This window comes from Grammomys surdaster, unplaced genomic scaffold (genome assembly GCF_004785775.1).
Source record: "Grammomys surdaster isolate TR1022 unplaced genomic scaffold, NIH_TR_1.0 188, whole genome shotgun sequence".
NCBI lineage: Eukaryota > Metazoa > Chordata > Mammalia > Rodentia > Muridae > Grammomys > Grammomys surdaster.
The window spans coordinates 15,827,301-15,853,604 of record NW_021604633.1 but is presented as its reverse complement, the minus strand read 5'-3'; the positions used below and the strand labels follow the sequence as shown (position 1 = coordinate 15,853,604).

Here is a 26,304-nt window from a genome sequence, read left to right as displayed (position 1 = left end):
TCTCTCTCTCTCTCTCTCTCTCTCTCTCTCCCCTTCCCTTCCCTTCCTCCCTCCTCCTCCTCCCCTCCTTCCCTCCCTCCCCCCCCCTCCCTCTCTCTCATATATTCAGCTACCATTTCATAAGGAAACTATTATATAAGAACTATTTTACCATAAACTCAAGAGTTAGAAATCTTGCCTCATTTACAAGAACATCGTGTATCTGCTCAATATACAGATGGTGGGTGGATAGATGATGGGTGGGCAAACACATACACATATACAGCCATGTATGATGGTGGATACTGCCTGAAAATATGAGGCCTCTGGGTCACACATATGACAGACTATTACAACAACAGCATAAATATATCTTGCATGCTTTTCCCAAGACACTGTGTCTGGAGGTCAATGTCATGATGGTACCTGAACACATGATAGGGTACATTAGAAATGAGGAACCACAGTGTTAGGAAATTCTGATTGTGTTTGGAGCTCTCAGCAATATGCCAAACCCTACCTTGGGAAACAGAGAAAGATATTTCTTTTAAAATGTATAAAAATCTGGAGGAGAAAGGAACATGGGTTTTATCTTTTGATATTTTAGACCATATCTAGAAAAAGATGTCCCTGAGCTTGACTGTCCTGGAATGTCTACTTGTAAAAACATTTTTTAAACTGGCTGTAAATTCCTTTATTCAGAGAACCTGGACCATACAGAAGCATGAAATATTCATGGGGAATTATCTCCCAACAGAACTCAGCCATACAGAGAGCCCAAATGGAGACTGTCCAACTGACAGGCCAAGCTAAGATCTAAGCCAAATCCAGCATCAATCATCAGATACACGAGTGAACGAGTCTGTAGGATTCCAAGCCCTAGACTTTGAGCCACACAGCTGATGCTAAAGTGAAGCAGAGATGCTCTATCCCTGAAGAGCCCTGCCGAAGACTGAAGAAGTGGGTACCCTATGTCAGTGTAATTTACAATCAACAGATTACAACAACGTGAGAAAATGTCTTTGATAAATTAAACAAACAATTTGAGACTGAAATGTATAATTTTACTCCATTTGCAGATATAGGACTACACACACAAAAACACAAAAATCAAATTATATAAACATGCTGGTTCTAGTACGATTTCAAATTCCTCCTTTATATTTGTATGCATATTTCTTAAAATATAACTAGTTCTTTCATTTGGAAATAAAACCTATGCTTCTTTTGTTGCAGAATTCTGAATATCCTAATCTCTGGAGTATGTAGTATTTTTTTCCTTCTATTTTTTTTCCTAATCAATTTTTTCTCTAGAGTGGGTATGGGTAGATATGTGGCTATGTGAAATGATTGGAGTAATAGTGGGGAGGCTTTTGGGCAGCAGAATTTGGTTTTCTTTACAGTAGAAGCGCCTGCTGACTTCCTTGCAGTCTGAGTTACCATGTGAGATGCTGGGACCAGCAGAGCACTAGGGAAGTGCTGTCTTATCTGTGACAGGACTGCTGTTAGACTTCCATAGTGACTTTTGAGGCATTGTGTGTGTGTGTGTGTGTGTGTGTGTGTGTGTGTGTAGTAATTATGCTTTCTAAAAGCTGGTAAAAACTAATTTACAAGAATCCTTAGAATGTATAATTTATAATTATCATTGTTAAAAAATAGTAGACAAAATTTCATTGAGGTTTCTTCATGAAATCAAATAATTGAATGGAAATGACTTTCAGCCTCCCCTTTTCTGAGGCAAAGGGAAAGAAGCAAGGATGGGGGAGGGGAGGTGAATGGGAAGGACTCAGAGGAGAGGGGGAAGCTGTAGATTGGAAGTAAAGTGAATACATAAGTTAATCAATAAAAAGAACTAAGGGAAACAAGATTTCATAGTCAATACCTACATAGAATTCCTGGTAAATATGTAGTTCATTGAACTATATTTTTTTAATGTTTAATACATAAACAAACCATAGTTTCTAAATTAAGTAGCCATAAACTATGGAATATAACATAAATGTTACAATTGGCCAAAAAGGTTTTTTATTTAAAGTATTAAGAACCATATAGGATAAATCTTATTATCGCAAATAAACAATCCCAGATTCTTAAAACAATAAGACTCATCTGGATGTATACATACTTTAATATATTCTGAGATGTTTGGTATTGAGTTTAGGACACGTGAGTGCTGAACTAGTAAATGCTTTAAATATAGGCATTTCAAGGAAAAAAGACTGCCTACATGTCTACTTGGCTGGCTTATATTTTCCTTTAACTTTTTTTTCTAGGACCAGCAAGATGTCTGAGTGGGTAGAGGCACCTGCTTCCAGGCCTAATGAACTGAGTTGTATTTTTAGGATCCACACAGGAGAAGGATAAAACCGTATACCCCATCCCCACATCTACATACAGTAAATAAGATGTAATAAAAAAACTATAAAGAATGTTGACTACTGTTAGGTGTCAGTTGGAAACAAACATAAGGAATATATTTGAGTATTATTTTTGTTATATATTTTTTTACCAACTCCTCAGTAAAGAAGCCCGTGGAATAGTATGATGACTATACATATCGAATATTTCTGGAAAACCTACAGGATAAAGTTACATAGTTGAATACTTTTTTCAAATCAAATACTTGTCTATTAATGTGTTCTTCACAGAAAAAAAAAAAGAAAAAAGAAAAGAAAAATCAGTCTGTGGGGTTATCTTAAAAGCTGTTGCCTGTCTGTGGGCTATGTTCTTCTAGCTGGGCTGCTTTGTCTGGGTGTGGTAGGAAGAGACTTGAAGTACCAGGGTAGGGGAATACTCAGGGGGCCCCTCCTGCTCAGAGGAGAAAGGGATGGGGGGTAGGGGAGGAGCTGTGAGAGGGGTGAATGGGAGGGGGCACTGAGTGGGATGTAAATAATTTAAAAAAAAATTAAAAATCAGTCAGTGTAAACATGTGTATATAAATGAAGATTTGCCTGGATATCTTCATTATGTTATAGCTTGAAACATATACTTAAGACATTACTGAATAATTTTGGAATACTGAAGCTCATATCTCAGAAAGAAAAAGTATTATAAGCAACTGAGTAAAGTTGGGAATGTAAGAGGTGTCCTCCTCAGGCAAGTACACACCAAATGGTTGTCAAGTACCAAATGTTAAGATCTGAAAGTCTACACATAACATCATATGGACACAACAGTTTATATCTAGGAACATACAAAAATACATGTATGTATTCAATAACAATTGATGAAAACAGAAACCATTAATTTCATGGAGAGTAGGGAGGGGTATATGTCAGGGTTTGGAGGAAGGAAAGGGAATGGATAAATATAATTATATTAAAATCTCAAAAACTAACTCCCCCAAAACTGATCTGGGGCATTGCATGAGGCAAGGGGCATGAATTTGATCAAAGAACACAATGTCCTCAAATGAAAATGGTCTTATGAACTACACAGCTATACAATGAACATATATGCTTGGAAAAGAAAAAGGTTAAAGAATAAACAATATTTATTATGAGTGTCCAGAAAGTTTGAACTGAAAGACTCTAGATGATATATAAACATGTCAATAAAAAATAGTTGATGGTTAAAAAAAGAAGGTTTTCTACCCATTTTAAAAGCTGAGACTCAGCCAGGTAGTGGAGGCGCACACCTTTAATCCCAGTACTTGGGAGGTAGAGGCAGATGGATTTTTGAGTTCAAGGCCAGCCTGGTCTACAGAGTGAGTTCCAGGACAGCCAGGGGTACACAGAGAAAGCCTGTCTCAAAAAAATAAATAAATAAATAAATAAATAAATAAATAAACCCACAGCTGAGACTCCTAGCTCCTAGGTCACTTCCTGTAGTCAGGCAAACAGGGAAGACTTCCAGTAGAGGGAGGACCTATGAGAGCTCACAGAGACTGAACCATTAACCAAAGAGCATGGATGGGCTGGACATAAGTCCTCTAGACATTTGTAGCAGATATGCAGCTTGGTCTTCATGTGGGTACCCCAAAAATTGGAGAGGGGCTATCTCAGACTATGTTACCTGCCTTTGGATTCTTTTCCTCTAGCTAGGCTGCTTTGTCTGGCTTCAGTTGGAGAGGATGTGTTTAATCCTGCTGCTTAATGTGTCAGGGCATGTTGGTACCCATGTAGGAACCTCCCCTCCTCTAAGGAGAGGGAGAATGGGGGGATGGGAGTATGAGGATGGGACTGGGAGAAGAGGAGGGAGGGGGTCTGTGATTAGGATATAAAAGTAATTAATTAATTTAAAATACATACAAATAATTGTATAAGTGATCATCGATAATAATTGATAAGAATATGCTAAAATTTCAAATTTAATAAACATTTTAAAACATATCCAACTCACATCATCTAAAAATAAAAATATTGAACTTAGTAAAAAGTGTTCATCATATCAGAATGCATCACATTTTAGCACCTTGGAGTCAGACAGTTTGTTTGCCTTGTATGCTTGTGTTTGCTCACCTAAGTCTCCAACAGCTTTCAAGGGGTCTATAAGTCAGTGACCAAATACAGTCTACTTTGTAGCTCTTCTGTCCATTAAAATATACTACAGTGTACTTCGTAGAGAGCCAGTATAAAATAAATACTACCCTCCATCAAAGAGAAACAAGGAGGTTTCTAGACCTGTGTTGTTTTTGCTTCTAAGCAACACATGGGTTATTTCCCTAAACCCATGCTAGCAGTGAAGACTGTGAAGCTACAGGTATTATACACATGACTAGAGAACCGTTGCATTAGCACAGCTTAAGACACAAAAGTAAAAACTATATCTAAATACTCAGTCAATTAAGAAAATACATACTAAAATGGTAACAGGCCCAGTATACCAGAGAATCAAGAGTAAACAAAATGTAAATATAAATCTTACCTTAAATGATTACTAAAATTTCAGCCCAAATAAATAGTTTCTCCTAGAAGATAGTGAAAAAAATAGCTTCTACTAGAAGATAAAAAGTCACTTCTCATCCAAGTTATGTGACCTAAAGTCTTAGGTATTAAACAATCATCCTGCTTTGTGGGACCAAAGTGTTTGGGTTTTAGAGACCATGTGGCTGTGGAGTGATACCGTAGTTGTGCTCATGGTTTACAACTTGCCCATGCCTAGGAAGGAGGAGTCTCATTCGAGAAAACACTTCCATCAGATTGCCTGTCAGCAATTCTATGGGGTATTTTCTTGACTAACAATTGATTTCGAGGGGACCAGCTCACTTAAGGCAGTGCTACCCCTGTGCAGGAGGGTCCTGGGTTGTATAAGAAAGAATGCTGAGCAAGTCTTTGATAGCATACCAGTGAAAAGCATTGCTCTATGTCTTCTGATCCTTCATTGAGTTTCTGGCATCACTTTCCTTGATGAAGGGCTGTAACCTTTAAGCCGAAATAGACTTTTTTTTTCCCTGAGTTGATTTTGGTTAATATTTATGACAGTAATTTAAACCTAACTTAGGTAGCAGGGTAAGGTGGTGTGAAGTGGCATGACCTCTATGTTAGAAACTGGGCATTTTGGTCTCTACTCCAATGATAGTTGCTTGACCCAACAGAACTCAGTTTATTTCTCATGCAGTATAATAGACAGGATGAACTGAACCACAGCTATAAGAAACCTGTGCCGACTAATGTTTTGACACCTTGACACTAGCTAAGAGTCATTTGGGAAGAATAAACCATAATTGAGAAAGTACCAATACCAAACTGGCCTGTGGGGTCATTCTCTTGATTAATAATTGATGTGGGACGACCCTCCTCCTTGTGGATGGTGCCATCCCTGGGCAGGTACTCCTAAAATGTATAAAGAAAGTAGGCTGAGCAAATAACACTGTAAGCAAACCAGTACGCAGTACATGCCTTCAGGTTCCTGCCTGAATTCCTGCCTTACTTTCCTGGATAATGGATTACAAACTTGTAAGATGAAATAAGCATTTTCCTCTCCAAGTTGCTTTTGGTAATGGTGTTTTATCACAGCAATAGAAACCCTTAAAAAAAAAAAAACAGAACTATTCTAGGCAGAAGCATACCCAATATAAGAATGGAGCTACTTCTTCTTAATCTTTACAAGGGATATTTAATATCCCTTAGTCATCTGTCAGTTTATTCAACAGGAATCACACATCTACTCTCCCAATCCAAATTCATCCCTCCTCTTTCTTTTAAAACTCTGCCAAGATTCATCTTCTCCAAGATTCCTTGCTAAACATATCTCACCTTTATTTGATCACTGTAGTCAGTCCCACAACACTTCAATTAGATATTTCACTTCTTAAAGTGAAAGTTAGGTATGTACTTTTCGGTCTATAACTTCATTTATATATGGGTAGGTATCTGGCAATCTCTGTATAAAATATACTTAATATAGAAACATTAATAATCAATCTACTCATAAAATAATGTGTTGTGTCAACAATAAAGACTAAACACTTGTATGAAAACATTTAATGACAACTTTTGAAAATACATAGTCTCAATTTACTACTATCTACTATAATATTTGAACTATTCACTGACAAAAGCAACCTACCTGAGTCTTTCAAAACAACCAAATCTGTAAACCTTCCAAAAAATTTAAATTAAAACCAGCAAGAACTATATTAAAACTAACAGGTAGGTAGACACATCCACAATCTGTTAAAGCAAGATTGTGGGGAAAGTAGTTCTAACCTATTTCTGTTATGGCAAGGAGTCTTTTTTGTATCAGAGTTAAAATTTCCAGTTACAATACATGTACAGATTTTGAATTGTTGCAAGCACACTTGGATAAGGCAGAATGATAGCACTGCCAAGAACTGTTGGAAGAACCAGTTTTAATTTCTTGCAGGTAAGCCCACTATACCACTTAGAAGTTGAGGCAAGACAAAAGCAGCTTTCCCTGAGCCTAGTGATGTAGGAAGGAGGTAGCATTAGTTTATTTGGTACAAATTCATGAAAAAGAAAAACCAAGCAGCCTTCTTACAAAAGCTTAAAAATTACATAAGTGTTTTGAGAAGCTGGGAAGATCTGACATGTCAAATCAATCTGTTACTTTAGAGAAATCAACTTGGAAAAGGAATGATGTCCACTTTGTCTTCCTGCTACAAAAGAAAAAATACCTGTAGTTATGGTGAATGAGTGTCTCGATAGGCTTTGGGAGGTTGGCAATTAACCAGCCAAGGCTAGGATCAGTGACCTACTTTAATAAGAAATAAAAACTCTGTACTTCAGGACTCTTAAATGTGGATGAAATGGCTTGATGATCATTACTCAGGAGTGGTCTAAAGGGACGAGGAGTCCTGGGATCCTCCAGCTGCTTGGAAGAATGACTCATCATTAGCATTGATGAAATAAAACCACTGCCTCTGGCAGACAATCCCTGACATTCCTCTGATCGATACCAAATAGCACCATGTAACAGGTCACAGTGTTCAATTGTCTGGGGTAACATCTAGCCATTCACTTATCCAGCAGACATCTGGAGACCTGCACAGGGTCGTCATTAAGGCTTTCAGAGAGCATTTTTGTGCCATAAAGAACATTTCTCTAAAGATTTCAAACTCAAAACTACCTCTGACTCTTTCTAACTTGATGTTTGAATTCATCAGTGACCCAAATACTAAGGCAAACTCAAAACTACATTTTGAAGAATATCTGACTGGAAGAGAGGATGTCCCTGGGAGCTTTTCATCTAACCTAGAATACTGGGGTCTGGGCTCTAAAATTTTCATAACAGGACTTTAAAAAAAAAAGCTTACCATTTGTGTGGGTCTGTATGTGTGGGTACCTAATTAGCACTATGGGTGTCTGCTTTTTCAGAATGTCTTCAGAATTGAACTTGACTGGTTTCTATCACAAATATGACTAACATAAAAGAAATTTGCCAAACAGAACACACGAGGGTAGTGAAATGCTATTGTGATTAGTTATATTAGCATCGTGTCATGTGCTGGTTAAAGCAGAAACTCTCAGCTCTCATCTTAAGCTACCTACATTGAAAATTCCAAGAATAGAGCCCAACAGTTGGTATTTTTAATGAGAACTCTATCTAGCTTTATGAGTACTCAAATTGGAAGCCCTAGACCAAGGGGCTGAGAAATTCATGTAGTCCTGTGGTGCTGGAGGCACTTCTGTCTTTGTGATGCATTTAGCCTGGTAGATATTCAGTACAAGGTTGCCACTTGAAGGATCAAACTCATTAATGTGTGTGCCTCAATGTTAAAACATCAGCTTTTATTTTGATTACTGTGTCTGTCTTTGCCATGAAGTTATTAGGAAGGACATGACTAAGATAGTCTTCACATTAACTTTATCTCCTTTCAAGAAAGAGCATGAGGTTTGCTTTCTTATTGTCAAATCCAGTGCCCTTCATTTTCCCTTAAGCTGCCAGAAGAAGGAAAACCAAACAGGTACCTAACTGCAGCAATTATCTTAACCCTCACAGTAAGCGTATTTCTTCTTGCCCTTCATTTTTGATGTTTCTTCCTTTGAATCTCAGTTGCATTAATCACTTTTTGTGAATTAAAAGAGATAATAAGCTACTAAAGTTTTCTTAGGAAAAAGCAAGAGATGAAAAACATCTCTAAAACTCATAACAATTTTAGAAGATTCATGTGCTTCTACTTAGATAGCAATCCATATTCCTCTGGTGTTGAGGTTGTGTCCTTACATACCCTTGTCCAGAGAGAAGTATCCTAAGGCTTGTTGTAATCACTAGACATAGTCCCTAAGAACATCAGAGACTTTAGTTTAAGACTAAAACTCTTGAAACACTGATTAAATTCTTCATACAGCAAAGATGAGGCAGATTAAAACCAAACTTGGACGAGCAAGAGACCTATAGTCCACTGCCAATCTGAATAGTGACATAGACCTCAGCACTGCAGATAGGAATATCTAGAAGCTACAGATCTGGTCAGAAATATCCTGGAAGGTGACTCAGAGTTGAAGGAATTTTCAACATACAACTTTCTGTGATCTGAGCACATCTTCTTAAGCTCAGCATCTAGTTTGCCTTTAACAAAACAGTTTAGCCAGTAGAAGACTTTATTGTTTGTTTTACCACTTAGTGTAAATAACTGATTGACTAGTGTGCTGGTTAGCATTTTTGTGAACTTCACACAATCAATTGAGGAGTCATTAACTAATGGATTGCCCCCACTAGATTGTGTGTAGACAAGTCTGTAGAGGCATTTTCTTAATTAATGATGACTGTAGAAGGGCCCAGCTCACTATGGGATACTCCACACCTGGGCCACGTTGTCCTGTGGTATAAAGAAAGCAAGCTGAGCAAGCTTGGAAGCGTCATTCCTCTGGGGTCTCTGCTTCAGTTCCTGCCCTCAAGTTCCTGCCCTGACTTCCCTTCATGACTGGCTATAAGAAGATGAAACAAGCCTTTCCTCCATAGTAGCTCTTGGTTATAGCATTTATCACAGCGTGCAAGGCAAACTAAGGACAGTTCTCTGTTTTGAGTCCTGTCTACGGGAGCTACAGAATCCTATAGGTGCTAAGATCAAGTGTATGAATCCTGTAGGCTCAACTGGCAATTACTAGATAAAACAGAATACACATCTAAAGGAATGAAAAAAAATTCTGAGGATTTCTTGATCTTTGGAAAGCATTTTACTCAGAAATGGTACTACTAGGGATATTAGAACATTTTCTTGAGGCTGGCTGTGGCACAGAGGAAAGCCAGAATGCAAAAAAGAGTTTAAATTTTAGATAAAGACAGTTTTTAGTCAATATCTCAAAGAAAATTTGGGGATTAAAAAAGCTTGGCTCAAATACTAACTTTTATCAAACACTGAACTTTTATCAAAGTCCAGAGTAAATAAAGGTCAGAGTAAATAAAGCCACCATTGGAAAGAATTGTACTTTGTTTTACTGAGTGCACAAATCAAAAAATTAGCTGAGGGGTAAAGGGGAGGTACCATAGAGTTCAATCATCTCAGACAGAATTCTTTTCTTTTATTCCCACTTTTAAAAATATTCAAGTCATTTAAATACGGTAAGACTAGAACTATAAATGTCATAGAAAGTATCATTTCCCACCAAGAAGTATGTGTGTTCATACCATTCGTTTTGAGTCCATGAGATTAGGTAAAACACAATTCCAACATGAAGATAATACATTGCATTGGCAAATTAAACAATGGCAGATCCACTTATAGAATTTTACAAATCTGCTTTCTGGAAGCTGAAGGGAATTTTTTCTTATCCCCTGAAAACATATCTGTTAGCAGTGAGTTAGTAAAATTAAGGTGTTACTGAAGCCTGTTTTTGAAACTCTCTGAACTGGATTAGTGCTGGTGTCATTTTATATACAACTGGAGCAAAATAACATAACCTACATTGATGCTACAATGGGGTAGAGAGTTCACCAATATGGAGATCAAATTTACAGTAACTATATCTCTCATTAACAGCTCCCTTCCAAACCTAGTTGTACGTGAACTCATGTCCTTTCTATGTATTTCTGAAAATCATTTTAGAAAAATAACAAAATAAAATAACAGAAATTGGTTAATTTTTATTCATTACCAAAATTAAAGAAATGTTTTCACTTTTGAATGCATATATACGCATGAAAAAGGAATTATTCGACTGATATGATAGATAACAGTGTAGTGAGTCCAACCATGCAAACTTGCTGGTATCAGTGGTTTCTAATAACAAAAAGGTTGCAGTTATTTGAAGAGATTTGTTTAGCTCACAGCAAAGCTGCAAAGGCAGTACTATACATTATCAGTATTTTATTCAGAGGATGTGATTGTCAGATCTGATATATAGAAGAAAAATGAGCTAAAACCACTATTGCTAATTTAATTTTTATTAACATAATAATACAACACATATTTTCTTTATGATTTTTAGTTTGTTTTCTCGTTTTTCTTTTCTTTTTTCTTTCTTTCTTTTTTTTGAGCAACACTTCTTTAAAAATTCAAGAGAGTCTTTGGAAGTCAAAACATTGGACTTTAGCAAACACTGAAAAAATTTCTGAAGGTTTGAAAACATCCCTCCAAACCTTGTATTAGAAAGTCATTCCCTGTGTATGATAACAGTGTTTGGAAACAAGGCCACTGGGAAGTGATTAGGATGAATGAGGTCATGAAGGTTAGACTCGATGGTGGTACTAGAACCTTCTTAATTTCTTTGTGTTGCCAAAGAAACAGTGTCTACCACGGGGAGACAAGGCAAGGAGACCCACCACCAAATGCCAACATCATGCTAATGGATCTCTTGATTCCAAAACTATAAAAAAAATAAATTTTCACTTTAAATAAATTGCCTTATCTCAAGTATTTTAAGGTAGCAATAGAAAACAAACTGAAATGATATCTTATCCCTGGTTTTCTCTTTCTAATTATTATGATTTTCATTTTTATATTTCTTTTGGAAATACAACAAAGGACCCCAAACTCTATTAAAGGCCATACACAATAAAAGACCAATATAAGATCAATATAAAATTTTAAAATCATTCTAAAAGTTCAGAATTGTAATTATGAATGTAGAAACACACTCACTTATATATTTCTAGTTTTAAACCGTTTTAATAAAAATCAGAAGGAATACAATCAATCTGATATGTTTAGCATATATAATAAGTAATAAATATAAAGTTGAACAAATATAAAAGCATAAGTACTTATAGCATCTTAAAATTTATACAATTCAGAAGCTAGGGAAAATTGAACTTCAATTCTAAAATAGATATTTAAGTTGTAAACATACATTAATTTTCATATCAGAAAATTTTGGCATTTATATATATGTGGCATGGTCCGTATATATAAAGAACATGTATCGCTTACATTGATGCGCCTATGTGTGTACTGCACACCTGTACTTCTTGTGGGGATAAGAAATTTCTTTTAAGATGTTCACTGTTTGAAGTGAAATTCAATAGAAAACAAAACACTTGACTTTTGGATTCTCAAAATAATAAAACCTTCCCATTATTCAAAAGTCTATTAAAAAAAACAAAACTTCTGTTTACTGAACACATTAATTTACTTTAGATAAATAGTCTGGCTTTCAGGAAAGGACAGAGATTCAGTTTTCTAGATGCAGTGAAAACAAGTGTAAGCACTGACATACACCCACTGTTTTCAGGAGAGTGCAGTGATCTTGAACATGTTCTTCCTAAAGTGTCTAATGGCAGAGTTTGTTCTGCATCAATGTTCATTTGCATTGATCAAGAAGCCAGAATGAAGGCAAAACAAATTTCAGGCTAGAAAACAAAAGTGTTAAGGATGGGAAACCCCTCAAACGCATAGAAACAGCCATCATGCTGCCCCTTAGGAAGGACAGTAGAAACCTATAGAAACCTATCCACATATTTTGACCATATATTCTCAGTATCTTTTATCATCTGTGTGCCAGCTCCACATATGTATGCATGCATGTATGTATGTATTATGTAATTCATGTGTACATATTACATATACATTTTATTATATACATATATAATTTATTCTATACACATAATAAATATATAGATTACTCTTTAACATGTTTGTAGACTTAGAAATTTATCTTTCCAAAATAGACTCAAAGATTGCTGTGCTGTTGTGATAGGCACTTATACCTTCTTTTTGTCTGCTCTGCATCCAATATTAATTACTGATACTTCCTCAAACAGACTGTAGATTATAAACAATTTGCAACTTCTACAGGTAACTAAACAAAGCATGCAGCAGGTGTGAGAGAGTAGACCCCAGAAACTATAAGAACAATTCCAACCACTTAGAAGGAAGACAGTGGAGACAGATTATGCTTTTAAACAAACATCCTGTTTTATAGTGTGCTTCTCAATGGCAAGGTTGATAGCATGGTCAAAATCCCTCACAGTATCCTACAGAGAACAGATAAACGAGATGGCTAGACAAAATCCAGTTGATCTAATCCCCATTTGATCAAACCTCAACACTTACAGGGTTTTTTTTGATGAGTAAAGTAAGTTATCAGCTAGGACAATATCTACTCTAGTGTGATCATTATTAAAAACATGGCAAGAAGCTTGTCTAACTTTTAATAATAGTGGGAATGAACTGTTTAGGAGACCCTTGCTTTGATGCCCTTACGACCTGAATTAAAACCCTATCTTCCAAAGTTAATACTATCATGGTCCTGTCAAAACTATTTAATCCCTTTAAAATTTAGACTTCTTTAGTAAAACATAGAAATATGATTATGACTTAGGAGGGCAAAGTTGCATGTTTGAGAGGGCATGTATTTCTATTACTGCTTAGTGCATTCATATGATAAATTAATAAATTATGGTTGTATTTTACAATAATCAGAAATCTTGACAAATGAGAAATACTAGAAGATAAGTTCACAGTGTAGGGTTTCACACACCATTAATGGTGTTTTCCTGCACTTTTGATAGGGTATGTAAAAAAAAAAAACAAACCTGCTGAGATGCTTCCCCATGAGTTTCCTCATAATGTTGTTTTATTTCATGTATTTTTAAACAATTGCTTAAGTGATATATATTTAAGCTATGTAAGTGGGCCTTACCCATCCACGTCTACCTCCCTCCAACTCACTGTAGTGTCCTTCACCTCATCTCCCTACCAGCTTCATATTCCCCTTTTTAATTGCACTTTTTATAATTAACCACCCTGAATTCAATTAGAATTCATATGCACATAAGTGTGTGGTCATCTACAGGGCTTTGAGCAACCTACCAGCAGTCTTATCTGCAATGACTCTCCTTTGTTTAGGAGTCATCACCCACCAATTTACTCCTTGAGCCCAGACACACCATCTTTCTGCTGGGCCCCCTTCAAATACATTTATACCATGTAAGTACTCTGGGGAAGATAAAGATGTATCTCCTTCTTGAGAAAAAGCTAGGCTCCCTTTCAGCCTTAGGAAGTAGAGGTGCCTCTCAGAACATAAGGCTGTCACACTTTTATGGCCTTATAGAGGACTCGGATTCCCTACAGTTTAGGGTATCTGTTACGTGTCTATGACCATCATGGTGGGAGCATGGCTGCAGGTAGGAAGGCATGGTGCTGGATCAATGGCTAAGAGCTTACATTTCATTTCCAAGAAGGCAGAGAGAGGGCCCAGCTTGAGCTTTTGAACCTCAAAGCCCACCCAAAGTGATACACCTCCTCCAACAAAGCCACACCTCCTGATATTTCCCAAATATTTCCAACAGCCGTGGACCACACATTCAAATATATAAACCTATGGGGGCCATTCTCATTCAAACTACAACATGAAGGGACACAAACATGAAAGAGGGCCCTTAAAGATGGAAAAGGAGAAATAGCATCACCACTTAATAGCAATTAAAATACAATTAATGCAAAGTCATGATGAATCTTCATTTTATAATTACAACTCAGGTTCTTAGAAATTCTTAACAATTAAGATTATCTACAATTTCTTTGATCCTTGAATTTTTCTATTGCCTTTCTCAAAATCATCATGAGAAACATGGGTACATGCAAGGTTTTTCATGACTTTGTCTCTGCATTGTTGCAGATATAATCATCCTCTAAGCGGTCTTTTCAACAGAAATCTCTTTGAACTGCTAGCTGTGCAGGACACATACCAGATTTTTGCTCACTGTGGAATAAGCATGCTTTACTTTGAAACCAATGAGACAGCTAAAATGCTTCTTACTCTTAAAATCTAATTTCAAATCAGAAATCGTATTTTTCAGATTATAGGAATTATGGCAATCAACTTCATTCTAAAAACTCTTTGACCCCATTTTCTCTTCATTTTAACAACATCCCCATGCTCTGGTCTGGTTTTGCTGACTTCAACAATTCTTTGTAAGGGGCTATATTTCACAGAGTTTACCTAAGTATTCCTCTATTGTCTGGATATGTATCAAATATTATTTAGGACAGTCCAATATTTATTCTTACCTATTTTAACATAAACACTTTTCATTTATTATTTAAAATTTACATACTTCAAAATAATAAATTTTAAGTATTCTCAGTATATATAAGGTTAAATAAAGAAGCAGGGCATATATTTGCAAACACAAATGTTAATTATGTTTATTCATTGTTGAGTTCAGTAAGTGTGAGTGAGTTCAGACAAACATTATATTTGTCATTTATTCTTTTCTCATATATTACATCCTGACAGCAGTTTCCTTTCCCTCCACTCCTCCACTCTTCTACACCTCTCTTCCTCCCCAGATCTATGCTTCCTTCATTTCACTTGAGGCCTCTCAGAGATATCAACCAAACAATGCATAAACAAGTTATAATAAGACTGAGCAACATACCCTTATATAAGGCAGGAAGAGGCAAACCAGTAGGAGGAAAGGGTACCAAGGAAAAAGAGTCAGATACAACCCTCACTCACACCGTTACTACTACCATAACAATACCAAGCTACACAACCATAACATATATGCAGAGGACCTACAAAAGACACATACAGGCTCCCTGATTGTCGCTTCAGTTTCTGGGATCCCTTCTGAGCCCTGTTTAGTCATTTTTGTGGGCCACGCTCTTTGATGTCCTCAACCCCCCTTGTTCCTATGATCCTTCTTCCCCCTCTTCTGTGGGGTTCTCCTTGAGCCATACCTAATGTTTGGCTGTGGGTCTCTGCATCTGCTTTTATCAGGTGCAGAGTGAAGCCTCTCTGATGGTGATTATGCTAGACTCCGGGGTATAACAGAAAATTATTAGGAATAATTTCATTCCATTGACTTTTTTTTCCAGTTGTATTTGGTTCTATTCTAGGTCTCAGGTCTATCCAGCCTCAGGTTCCTGGCCATCCAGGAAGACAAATACAAAAATTTAAACATTCTCCTTTTATTTTTGTGGTATGGGCAGAAGAACCCACGACATTGCATAGTCTGAGCTAGCACTAGGTGTACTCTCCACTAGTAAGTTAAATATATCCCAGGCAGTTTTCCTGTACTTTGAAAAAAAATGGTCTTCCTGTATTAGTCTTGACCTCGTATGTAGCAAGCATCTCACTCCTCAGGATTGTCTTTCTAGCAATCCTTTTGTCTCTGAGTAGTTGGGATTATAGGTCTCTGTTACTGTGCTATGATTAAAACTAAGGCTTGTTTTCTCAAGGAAATTGCAATATTCTTTCTGTCCTTTATTTTATTTTGTTTTATTTGCATCTCATGAAAGGTTATCCTTCAGGTTATACTTCGCTGCCTTCCTAACAGCTGCACACAGTCAGCTTTCACCCTCAATCCTGTTTCTTCATGATGAACAGTTGTCTGAAGCTCTCTCTATGCTGATATATTTTTACCTTGCAAATGCTATGCTCCTGAACTTCCTACTGGAAGCAGTCAGCAACAGATGGTGGGGTTTCTCTGCATATCAGCGCAGAGCTGACAAGCGACTTCATCACAAAAGACACCTTCTTTTAAGAACATTTAGCAAGGCTGCACTGATGAACCCCAAGAAAAGAGTCATCTCAGACATAAGATTTATTTTTTTCTTGTCATTAAATAATGAGAGTTGAAGCAATTTTCCATTTATAGTATTTTGCATGATTTTCCCCCATTTTTAAAAACTGGAATCAAATGAGAATCCTGCATTTATTCTCCAAACTATTTTTATTTTCAAGGAGATCATGAACTCTGGTGTACTTGAGAATTGGCAAGAAACTGATAAAAAGCAGAATTGATTTGAAAAAAAAAGTCATCTAGATGTGGCAAGGTGCAGATTAGAAGGAGACAGAAGCAAGGTAGAATGTACTGAAACTACTTGGCAACTAGTTAATTATACAGATGGGAACAGGTTTTAAAATAGCAGGAAGGCAGTGGTTTAGAGCATCCAGAACAGAAAGAAAAGCAGGAGAAAGGAGACTTTGGGGTATGGAGAAGAGGGAAGGAAAGAGAACCTTCTGTTGGCCTATGCCAGGGCATCCCCCTGGTACTGAGCTTTCTGAGGCTCAGGTATTTGTCAAGAAAACATTCTTCACCATAAACCTCCCTGTTTGAATCCTCAGATCTTTCAGAATCCTAACTCTTTACCCTAAGTTTGTAATTTACCAATATAAAAAAATGGGTTGTTCTAAGGAAAAAAAATAATGGCAGTCTTTCAATGTGTTACTTATTCTCTTAGGGTACTCACATTTGCAGAGCTACTTCCTAGCGATGCAAAGCTTTGAGCCTGCTGAAAGTAGCATAAAATTCTGAACATGTCATACCTAGTGTAAGGGATTCCAGCGTTTCCTAAACTCACAAGTACTTGGCTGGCTGCTATGGTATACATCAGACATGGGAGTATTTCACACGTTTAAAAAACAAAAAAACTGCACTTAAAGAACCTCTAGCTATTATTAGTTGTGAACATAGTCTTCTTGTAGTTGTGGTCAAAGGGAATCTCACATGTATTCATCCAATCTTCACTTACTGACTTACTCATTCTTACTGTGGAAGTGATAGTCTGCTTGAGCTGTGCTTAGGTGTGGATGAATGTAAAAGTGCCAAAGGCTAATCCCCTAGGGGGACACTATTGGAAAGTGATGGGACCTTCAGGAATAGGTGTCTAGTGGAAAATGCCTGCGGGTCTGCCCTCCAGCAGGCTGTATAGCCCTCATTCCTTTCTCTTTCTCAGTTTTCTAGTTACAGATGTGAATGGTTTGCCCTATTAAGCACTCCTAGCATTACCTAGCATTACGTGTGGTCCTCATCAAAGCTTTCCTATAAAAGAGACAATTGATCTTATATGAGAACATCTAGGACCACAAACCAAACTAGGTTAATTGCCTCTAGTGCTTTACTATAGTTAAGGGTAGCTGACCTGTACACATTGCCATAATAAAATACCAGGTTCTTGGGAGGTTTAAACCATGCATTTTCTCCCTTTAGTTCTAAAAACTGGAAGTGGTTCCAACATAGTTGGGTTCTGATGATGGCTCTCTTCCACCCTAGAGATGGCTGCTTTATCACAGATATAGCAACAAGAGGTCTAGCATCTCTTCATGTAGTAATTCTTACACAAGGTACCACCCCCATAATCCATTCAAATTATTCCCCCAAAGACTTTGTTTCTAAATATCATATCACTAAGTTTCAAAGTTGAAACCCATGAGTTTGGAAAGGATACAACACTGTCAACAACAATGATAAATTCTGGGTCAATACCTAAAATATTTCCACAGTGAAACAAATGTTTGAGACATATACTTAAAAACCTAAAATGCTCAGCATAAGAGCCATAAAATTATACCTTTATTTACATAGAATGAAATATCAATCCAAAACAGACTCATGTGTTTTCTCCTTAAGAAGTTTCTGCATGTTTAAGCCTGAGCCGCTCTCTTCTCTTCCCCATCTCTAGGCTTCACATTGGATCAGGCTGAATGACAACACTACTGGCGCCCATGTACAAGCAGCCATTCATGGAGGACCCTCCAGGCCAGTGTGGGAACATTGGCTATTTCAGTCGGTGTGCCTCAAGCTCTTCCATTTCGAAACTATGCATAATGACATTCAAGTGCCATTCTCTGAAGACAGCTGGTTTCTGAGATGCCAGAACTCATTGTCACCATGTCAGGACCCCACACTGGTGTTTCCAGCCCTACACATGAACTGCTCCATCACAGGCACTGTCACCCAAGGAGCTCCCTGGGGATCTATAGGACTCCATGTGAAAATTATCAACATATGGAGCAGTCAAACGGCAATTAGCTGACAGCACAGGAATTTAAAGAGGCATCAAGTTTTCTATTTGGAGCTTGTTTTATTTTGAATGCGAACTTCTTGTAAGTTTTTTTTATTTTTTAATGTATTACCGACTTTGAAATTTAATGACAGGAAGAGACAAGCATGGGGAGGAAGATGAACCAAATCAAGCTGAGGAAAAGATCACCTGATATTATTTTAGCTAACTTTTACTTTTTCTTTTTCTTCCTCTCATGTCCCATTTTCCTGTTTGCAACAAGAGAACCATAAGGTTTATTAGTTATAGCAATAGTGGTTATGAGGGAAGTTAGCCAAAACAATTAGCATGTATTATCTCAAGTAAACCATAGAATAGACTACATGGGTATCATCATGCCCTAGGAAGGGTTAAATTCACAGTATGTTTAATACATAAATATTTCAAATCGTTCAAATCTGTTCTAGATATTCATTAAACCTTTGACTATCAAGCCGCTGGCTAGGAAAGAGGAACAGATGCAAAGGTTCTAGACAAGTTCCATCTTCAGAAAAATCCAAAAATACTGGGGGGGGGGGAAATAGAACTACCTCAAGCCAGAAGCCATTCTTCTGTGTTTATACAAGCTTCCACAAGGCACTGTGTTTAAGTGAGTAACTGGAGTGTACAGAACACTCCACTAACCATTGTATTTGGTACCTTTATACACAGAATTTCCCTTGAATCACCAAGCCTGTCTCCATTATTCTTCCTACCATCTAATCAATTTCTTGTTCTGGAAAATAGCCAAGTTTAGCAGCTCTTGAACTGAATGCAAAGATAAGGCTCTGGAAAAAGAGAGCTTTTTTTTTTATATAATTTTATTTTTTTTTAAAATAAAAGTGCCAAAGAAGAAGGAAAGGAAGAAAGAAAGAAAGAAAGAAAGAAAGAAAGAAAGAAAGAAAGAAAGAAAGAAAGAAGAGAGACAGACAAGAAGAAAGAGAATATTTCCGTATTCTGTTAGAAAAGAAAGCTGTAGATGTTCCTAAGGCAAAAATGTTTTCCTCTGGGGATGAGATCATTTTCAATATGGGGGACATCCTTCTAATATAAATAATCTTTCAGCTTTGACTTGTTCATATCTAAAAGTGATACATAGTCAAATTTCTGTCCTCAGATTTCAGGAAAAGCATATGGTCAGAAATGGCCAAAGATGAGGCTACTAAAATTTTCTACTTAGAACAACAAAAAATTACCATAGTCTTTCTATTCTCCTTTCAGTATCCTAATTAAAAATCTGATTCTCTGGCTGAGAAGAAAACTCAATGGATAAAGTGCTTGCCACGCAAGCTCAAAGACAGACTTTAGATTCTCAGAAGCCAAGTAAAGACCTCAAGAAATCCCAGCACTTAAGAACTGAACACAGTGATCCCTCCAACAAGCTGACTAGCCAGACCAGCTGAATAGGTCAGTTCTGGGATCAGTAAGAGACCTTGTCCTCCAAAATAAAATGGAGAGTGATTGAGAAAGATAATGATGTCAACTCCATGCCTCTACACATAAACATGCACATACTTACATACAAACACTCACATGTGACTACGTATATGTTAACACATATACATGCATGGTACACAATCAGGCATGAAAAAGAAAGCATTTGATGGAGATAAGGCATCAAGAATCTTACCTAGCAGTGAACTCTGAGAAGTACACCAACAAGCTGCCAGGCAAGATATACTTACATATGCAATCTCAGCATGACTGCTGTGAGAGTAACCAACCACTCTAATGGGACTGAACCACTCCGAAGAAGGATTCCCTTTCTGCTGCTGTAAGCCTGGTCAGAAACCCATATATTGGGTTACTACAGGCTCTACGAGGGAAATCGATACTGCTATTTAGCTAAATAGGCACAATGTCAAACTGCCACCTCAATACCTATATGTATATGCTTAGACAAAGGCTACTCTGAACCCTAATCAGAGACGATTCTCTTTACAGTAAACAGCAATATCTGAGTCATGATTGCCAAGACATTCAGAAGAAGTGAAGGATGAATGCTCGAAGCCCCAAAGAAGTCATTTTCACTACCCACTCTTAAGTGCAGAAAGCATTGTGAAAGGGAAGATAAAAAGAATGTAAGAGACAGAAGACAGAGAGGGCAGTGGGATTTCATCCTCTAGTCATGACGCAGCCAATATAAGCACTAATTCCCAGCAGCTGTGATTGCTTACACTAGGTCTGTACAAGGAGTGCCTCTCAAAGGAAGATGGATGGGGATAGGAGCATGAAGCCAACTGACAGACTATGGGAGAAGGGGAGCCATAGTCTTTAGTGTGTACCCACTAGTGTACCTGTCATGAGCCACTAGATAGTTCCAATCCCAAAGCTACATGGATGGTCTTGGTTAAACTCAGAGATTCATACACACACACAAAAGCAAAGATGTGAATGTGAGAAAAGGAGATTATCAGGGAAGATGAAGAGTAGACAGAGGAAGGAAAGAAATAATAGTGGGTGGACAGGGGTTAGAGAAATCAGAATACATTATATATAAAAATGAAATTGTTAAAGAACAAATTAACAAATAAAAGCTGATTCTATAGTATTGGCAAACATGTGAATATATATACATATATACATATATACATACATATATATATACACATATATATGTGTGTGTGTGTGTATTCCAACCTATATATAAGTTAATATATATCTCAACCTAAAAAAGAAAACCATACATAACACTTATTAAGTATGAAACTTACAAATAAAGTCACTAAAATTGAGAATATCTAAATTTTAGAATAAAACATCTATGAAATTCCACCCTATATACCTAAAAGCAATCATGCAAACACATACACACACACATATGTACACACCCACTACCCATATTTCCAAGCAGTCAGCACAACTAAACTCTGGGTAGGTGCCATGGGTTGTTAAAATTATGAGATCCCATGAGTTTGTGCTCCTCAAGTTTTGCCTTACCTCTGTATGAGAACTGTATATTTTTTTCATCTGGGGAGATGCACCAAAACACAAAACCCACATCGTCCCATTCAACTAGTATCTCAAGGAAGCTGGGAAACACTTCAACAACCACCCAAGGTTGTCTATAGCTGTTTCTGAAGTGATGCCGGACCATTTCAGCTGTGGATCACAAGATTCTGTTGAGAGCTGTAGAACAGAATAAGGAGCTTTACTTTGCCTTTCCTCCTGTTTACCCAGAGCTTTTCTGGTCCATGTCACTGTTTTAACCCTTGGATTCCATGTCATCCTTTATGAAATGACTCTATTTTTTTCTATCCCATTGATACCCTGTCAGCACCATGTTTCCAGTTGACACCTACAAGAAAAAGCCATACTCTGATCCCCAAAAATCCCCAACACTTTTATCATAGTTCTGTCTCAGGTTTTAGACAGCCAGTACCACTGACCCCTGGAAAAGCCCTGCCTTCCATCTAAAAGCCTTTCCCTGTTTCTTCTATTTGAATTTCCAGTTGCTTTTAAAGTGGGATCCATTTCTCCTTCTTCCCGGAAATCATAATGCCCATGGTAAACAAATTTCAGTCTTTTTTTTCCCCCACTTGATGTTGTCTTCTTATTTCTCCAACAGGAAAAATGGGTGGTGTTAAGCTCACTCACAGATGAAGACTTTAACACAGAGAAGTACTAGATATCTATTGAGAACCAGGAGTTGTGTTCTATGGCAGTGAATCAAAAGGAGAAGGCCCCAGATTGCATGATTGTCAGGTCCAACGGAAACTCCAGTTCCTTAAACTCCAGAAGGCAATCCAAATATTCAGAAATGAACCCAGACTGGACCATAGGAAGGTTTTTATCAGTTAGATAAAAGCCGACTTTCCTCAGGAACTTGTAGATACTTCCGTATCTACCCAAAAGGAGTCATTTCCCTTACCTATGGTAAAAATGCCTTGTGGTTCTCCAATTAACATATAACTGTGGCACCTATATAACTGTGACCTATCAAGGTCAGTGCTTGCCTCAAGGCTCACTCAGTCCCTACACACAAGAACTTGTCATGCATTTCAATGCCTCCTTTCCAATCTCTTAGCCCCATCCCCCTCTCCACCCAATGCTTACCATAGATTTCTTATAACCTGGCTATTCTCACTCTGCCTTCTATATTCGCTTGTTCCAGCCCTACTAGCCTCACTATGCTCTCTGTTCTCTGTTGCCTGCTGTTCTCTTTTGCAGGCAGCCCTGGCCATGTCCAATCTGCTGGCCATTTTAGTCCACTTCCTTCTCTCTTTGCTCTGGGGTGTTCCAGAAGCCTCTGGCTGTTCTCTCATATCTACAAAATAAACCTTCCCATGCCCTGAAAAGGCCATATTGTTTACACAATGATGATTAATTTTCTTTTGGGAAACAAGGAAGAACATTTTAAAAAGAAGTAATACAATGGTAACAATTATGAAGAAAAATAATAATGGCAGTGTGGGTAGAGATAGTCGTGGGACGCAGGCAATTTTTTGTTTGCTTTAGACTAGAAAGTAAAGAAAAATTATTTGATGTATATAAGGAGAGATGTGCAAAGATCTGACAAGATGAGGCTGGAGAGATGGTTCAGTGGTTAAGAGAATTAGTTGCTCTGCCAGGTGACCAAGGCTTGATTCTCATCACTCGCATTGTGGCTAAGAACCATCTGTAGCTTCAATTTCAGGAGGTACAGTCTCCTCTTCTGGCCTCCATGGAGCAGCAGGTACATAGTGGTACATAGACATACATTCAGCCAAAACACTTATACACACAAAATAAAAACTCAAAAGAAATAATTTTTAATAAGGGAGGAGGGGAATTTGTAGATGAGAATTCAGTCAAGAGGAACCATTCGAGGGTTCTACAACCTTGAGTTATATTTAGATACCAATAGGGTGAAACAGGTATAGACATGGAAGTAGAAAAACTTCAGGGATACCAAGGTGGGAAGATTCTGAAAACTGAAAACCAAAATCAGACGCATCAGAGAAAACGTTGAGGATGCTTTACATTCAGAGAGTAACAGGAAACCACAGAACTATTTCCTGCAGGAGATTGGAGCTGCTAGAGTTGTGTAGATAGTAAGGGAGGTTGTAGAGAAGATACTGATACAAAGGTGAGTTGCATTTGGGATGTGACTCTGGAGTAGGAAGGCAGAAGAGTCTCCAGTGTTCATGGTAGGGATTCTATCTCGCCTTTATGGTGGGCTAAATTTGGTAGCAGTGAGACTTTAAGAGACCTACTGAATTCTATCTTAATAATTGGGTGACTAGTCATGCCATTTACTGAAATAGGGTAATTTCAGACAAGACAAAAGCTGTCTGAAGGAACAGAGACAGTGTAGTAATTGTGAGGTACATAATAAACTTCCAATTATGATAAGTTTTGAAGCTGCAAATCTGAACACTAATGCACAAAAAATAGCATTTAAAGACATGGAGCCAATTTTCTCAATGAGGGCTTTCAATGAAAGGTCAAGACAGAGCTGGTGGCATGACAGTATTGAGAGGCTTAGCAGGGGACAATGAAAATGTAGAACAAGCCGAGGGGAAATGGCTGGTTATCTGGGTTCCAGGAAGCCAAGACATGAAAGTCCTCCAATTATTTTAAAAAAGAAGTGGTGAACCACATCACATGTGCCAGGAGGTGGAGTAAGAAACACTGAGAAAAGATCTTGGGTGACATGAACAAAACACTGAAAACCCCTGAAACAAATACATAACTCTTTATCTTCTGAGACATATGAAAAGGAGAAAAGAAGTTGTGAAGAAAAGCTCACCGCAGCTTCACAAAAGTCACAGGTCTTATTCCAAACTGGATCTCCGTGAGGGGCACATGCACAAGTATGACACACAAGAGAATGTGGTAAAGATACAAAGTAACTGTCTGGCACTTTCACTGCATCAATTTAAACATAGATCTTAGAATGAATGTGTCATTACATGATGGCCATTTTATTACTGACTCTGGAGACAAAAGGGAATTTCGGTAAAGACTTAGAATTAATTATTCAACAAAGACTAGCCCAAGCCAAGTCTACAAATATACTGCTTTTACAGGCAGCTCCTGGAGGAACTTAACACTCTTCCTCTTGCAGCAAAACTGCCAAAAGCCTGATGATTAATACCAATCGCCCATTTGTTAAACAGTGCAAATCACCCTTTGTCATTTAAATTGAACTCAATTTGAATGTGCATAGGTTGCAAGTAGAGAGCAGAATCTGGAAGGCACACTTGGTCTTAAAACAGAATACATTAATCTTCGCTGGCACTGCTCCCACTGAAACCACAGACCTTAGTGCTGTTCTTTGGATGAGTCACACCATGAGATTTCCAGTTGCTTTCTCCAAAGAGAAATGGCATGGCAGGAAACAGGGCCCACATAAACTTTGGAGAGAAGTGAGGTCTCGTGTTTTCAACCTTATGCTTGGCTTTGACTTTAGATATATTATACCAAGACCAAGGCTAACTTCCAGAGCTCTGAAAGCTCAGCAATTCATAAGGGTGAACGGGGACTCTTTCACACTCAATAATTCTTAACTGGCTCTTTAAATTACTCCACAAGATCAGCTTTTCATGAAACTGCAGACCCTCAGACACATTTTCTTGGAAAAAAAAAAAAAACAGCAGCTCTTAAAGTGTTGGATTCTAAGATACAAAACCAGGGGAAACTCAGGGACAGGACTCACTGCAATTAACATAAAGTTTAATGATTCCAGTATACTGGGGTTCTCTTGCATGCAAGCAAGAAGAGAACCTTGAGTTGGAGCTAAGAATAGTTTTTATACAGTTTAGTGGGGTAGAACAGAGAAACAGTGACTAGGCACAATATGATTGGCAGAACAGTGTGACTTTTAAACTGATTGGTCTTTGGGGAATGAGGTGGCAAGGATCTCCCTTGTGGGTCTACTGTGCTCTGGGCCTTCCTCAGCTGCAGGTGAGTTCCCTTCCCCGTGGTCTGAGGAATGTTAATCATCCTCTCCCTTCCTCTTCTGAATGTTAATCCAGCAAGTGTCCTCTGACTAAAGAATATGCCCCTCCTGGGATGTGTCCTAGGACAGTGGGATTCTTTTACTCTTAAATTCAAACCGAGACCCAAAAGTCTTACAAAAGCCCCAAGTCTTTGTGGGAAAGTAGGCTCCTTTACACATAGGAAAGTCTAGGACCTCCTTTGCTACTCTAGCAGGCACCCGGAAACTGCTTTTGCTAAAACATTGGACTACTCAGGACTACCAACAAGGCAACAGACACAAGACAAATCGGGCAGCTCTAACTTCATTTTGCATCTGTCCTCTTTATTACGTATGTCATCTGCTTCGCCCTGTATCTAGGCATGTTAATTATCCAAGGAGGTGTCTTCCTGAAAACCCAAGGCACTTAACTTATCCCAAGCCCCTTCACGGGTGAAGGCACAAGATAATAGTAAGACAAGGCAGAAGCTAAGCCCATGAAGTCTCACCAATATAGCTGCCAATATGACTCTAACAAAGACAACACCAATCAATTTGCTAATGTGGAAAAAGGGCAAGTTCATGAGTCCTCCATCCTAGACAAAGAAGTATAGGTAGCTATGAAATGTTCCCCTCCTCACCCTCAAGAAAAGCCCTCCAATTAGTTATCCAATACCAAGTAGTCACCCTGAGAATTATATATATATATATATATATATATATATATACACACAAATATCAGTACACAGACTCAACAGGACAGAGAGAGAGAGAGAGAGAGAGAGAGAGAGAGAGAGAGAGAGAGAGA

The 26,304-nt window shown here is 37.8% G+C and overlaps 1 protein-coding gene across 5 annotated transcripts in view; it reads right to left on the bottom strand.

The window, feature by feature from the left end:
• Immp2l (inner mitochondrial membrane peptidase subunit 2) overlaps nt 1–26,304 on the bottom strand; it is a 796,480-nt gene that overhangs the window by 115,976 nt on the left and 654,200 nt on the right. The window contains exon 7 of one of the 5 annotated variants that reach the window (XM_028768881.1): nt 21,547–21,724. The exons of the other annotated variants lie outside the window; for them this stretch is intronic. Coding sequence (XP_028624714.1) covers nt 21,611–21,724 — 114 coding nt within the window. The 3' untranslated portion in view covers nt 21,547–21,610. Of the gene's footprint in view, nt 1–21,546; nt 21,725–26,304 lie in introns of those variants that run through there. 5 annotated transcript variants of the gene reach the window in all.